We start from the raw sequence: 2,500 nt of genomic DNA on the forward strand, positions 1-2,500 counted from the left end.
GGCGAACCTGTCCAGGGCCTGGTCCGCACTGCATTCCAACAGAGAAAACCCCGGTCAGTCACTTGTCATTGTCAATGTTATTGTTCCTTCTAGTTTTTACCCTTGTTTTATACAGGCAAACGGCCCCCATCGTCACAATATTGTGACAAGGGAATTGAATCGCTCTTAGTAATAATGCAGAATTGGATCAGTTGCAAGATTTGGTTTCAAGATTCAGATTTGGTTCTGTAACTATTTGCGTATAACGGATACAGTGCAAGGGCACTCAGCAAATGTATTCATGTTATTAACCATGATTATGGTTTATGGCTTTTATGCTGCTAATATACGCAGTAGAGCGTTCAAGCGTCTACGACTAGCTCACTGCCTTCTGATGTTGCTTTGAACACAGTCAGCCAAAGACGCGTTCATGTGATTTTATTTGGATCGGGGTCTGGCTGAGAGCACACCGACGTGTAGCTTGTTGTTTCTGCGGCCGGGAGGGAAGAATGTGACCTGATAACATGGATCTTGTGATTCATCATCTGTGTTTTTGTCGACTGGCCTACGGTTCTCTCACCCTGCCCCTCTCCCTCTCTCCCTCCCTCCCTCCCTCCCTCCCTCCCTCCCTCCCTCCCTCCCCCTCCCTCCATAACACAAGTCACTCCCCTCTTTTTCTTAATTCACTTTCTTTCCCATTCTGTCTCGTGATTAGCCGTCCTCAAACCCTTCATATTGGACGTCTCCCCCCCTTCCTCAGATGTGGGCTGGCTGGCACCATGTGACCCCGGTCTTGTGATGTGAGATGAGGACTCAGCCTGGATCCTTCTCTCCTCCTCCTCCTCCTCATCCCCTCCTGCCTCGGATCCTATCTCTCACCCGTCCCTGTCTTGGCTTTGCTCACAGGCAGCGTTCTCATGTCCCTCAAAGGCTGCCGTACATGGAGAGTGCCTACCAGGCTCATATGTTTACAGGTAGACCCGTCTCAACGCCAGATTCATGAGAGTTCTTTCGCTGATACACTACGTTAGCTATGCTAACTATGTAACTGCATGCTACAGATCTCTCGAAATCTGGTGCTCAAATCCTGGCAATTCATTGGTTTTGCAGGAATCCTGACGACACCAATCAGTAGCGACTTTCACAATCAGGCGTTCCCACCCATAGATATGCCCCGCCCATCTAACCTGGGCTAGCGTCTCTCATTTGCTGCCACGACCTGTCACTCTTTCAGTTTTCACTCGTCGATACGCCCTCAGAACACCAGCTTGGGCGGCGAAGTGACTCCATTATGTACAGTAGTATCTACCAACTTGTCTGATACTGTATGTTTACTGTACATGTAGGACACAGTAGGATACCTGTGTATCTGTAGGATACCTGGCTGATAGGTGGACATGTAGGACACACACCTGGCTGATATGTTGACATGTAGGACACACACCTGGCTGATATGTTGACATGTAGGACACACACCTGGCTGATATGTTGACATGTAGGACACACACCTGGCTGATATGTTGACATGTAGGACACACACCTGGCTGATATGTGGACATGTAGGACACATACCTGGCTGATATGTTGCTGTAGTGCATGTACGCTGCCACCACCACGCCAGTCCTGCCCCGGTTGCCCTGCGAAGAGACGGCACAAATCAGCGATTACCCATCAGCCCCAGTCATTTGAAAAGGCTAACTTCCGTTTTTGGCAATAAATGGGACACAGTGCGTGTCCAGAGCGTGGTGTCAAGACGACGACACACAGAAAACACATCAACAAATACACACACTCCACTTCTTCCCCTCGGTACATAACGATAAATAAACCCACTAATCCAGAGTGAGACAGCGGGGCTCGCTGGTTCAGAGAGACAGGCCGCCCGCCAACAATCACGCCACTTAGAACCGAGACACACCCCTGGAGAAAGCCAGAGACACCAGTGATGACTTCACCAGACGTCCTGTGCAATATATTTGCATACTTAACAGAAACCGACGTCGTCGTCGTCCGCTCGTCGGGGAACTAACGAGAAACATACAAACAGTTTGCCTGAAGAAAAGACGCCACAGTGGACAAGAGGAATGTTATTTCAGCAATTTAAAACCGTACGGGCAGCCCACTAAAAGCACGCTGTTGTAATGCGCTGAGCATCCGGAGTGACCACGCAGGTCCACAGTCCCGACGAACCAACTCTCCCCGGGAAGAAACACAACTCCGGTTGTTATAGCGACTGTGTTTGTTATACCTCTTGGTGGGAACATTTTGTGCGCAGGAGGGGGAGGGGAGGTTTTATGTGCTGCTCATGTGCTCGTTCTTTTAGTGTGTGTTACTCATGTGTTCATGAGGACAGGCTGATGGGGCGATCCTTATAAAAGAAGTCCTTCAAGACTTAACTTACAATTAATTGTTAATAGCACTGACGTGGATGTTGAGGCTATAAAACAGGTTCCTGGTCCTCCATGGAACAATGTACAAATGCTGTGATTGACCTCTCCTTCCACTGACAAATGAGTGTAAA

At 48.9% G+C, this 2,500-nt stretch overlaps 1 protein-coding gene across 1 annotated transcript in view; it reads right to left on the reverse strand.

Moving 5' to 3' along the window:
• Positions 1 to 2,500, reverse strand: part of tns1b (tensin 1b) — a gene marked incomplete at its 5' end in the record, with an annotated part of 185,352 nt that overhangs the window by 54,830 nt on the left and 128,022 nt on the right. Inside the window, 2 exons of the mRNA XM_084452037.1 lie at positions 1 to 28; positions 1,552 to 1,616. The exon at positions 1 to 28 is cut by the window's left edge and continues 56 nt beyond it. Coding sequence (XP_084308163.1) covers positions 1 to 28; positions 1,552 to 1,616 — 93 coding nt within the window. The remainder of the gene's footprint in view (positions 29 to 1,551; positions 1,617 to 2,500) is intronic.

The sequence above is a fragment of the Borostomias antarcticus genome (assembly GCF_949987555.1).
Source record: "Borostomias antarcticus genome assembly, chromosome: 17".
NCBI lineage: Eukaryota > Metazoa > Chordata > Actinopteri > Stomiiformes > Stomiidae > Borostomias > Borostomias antarcticus.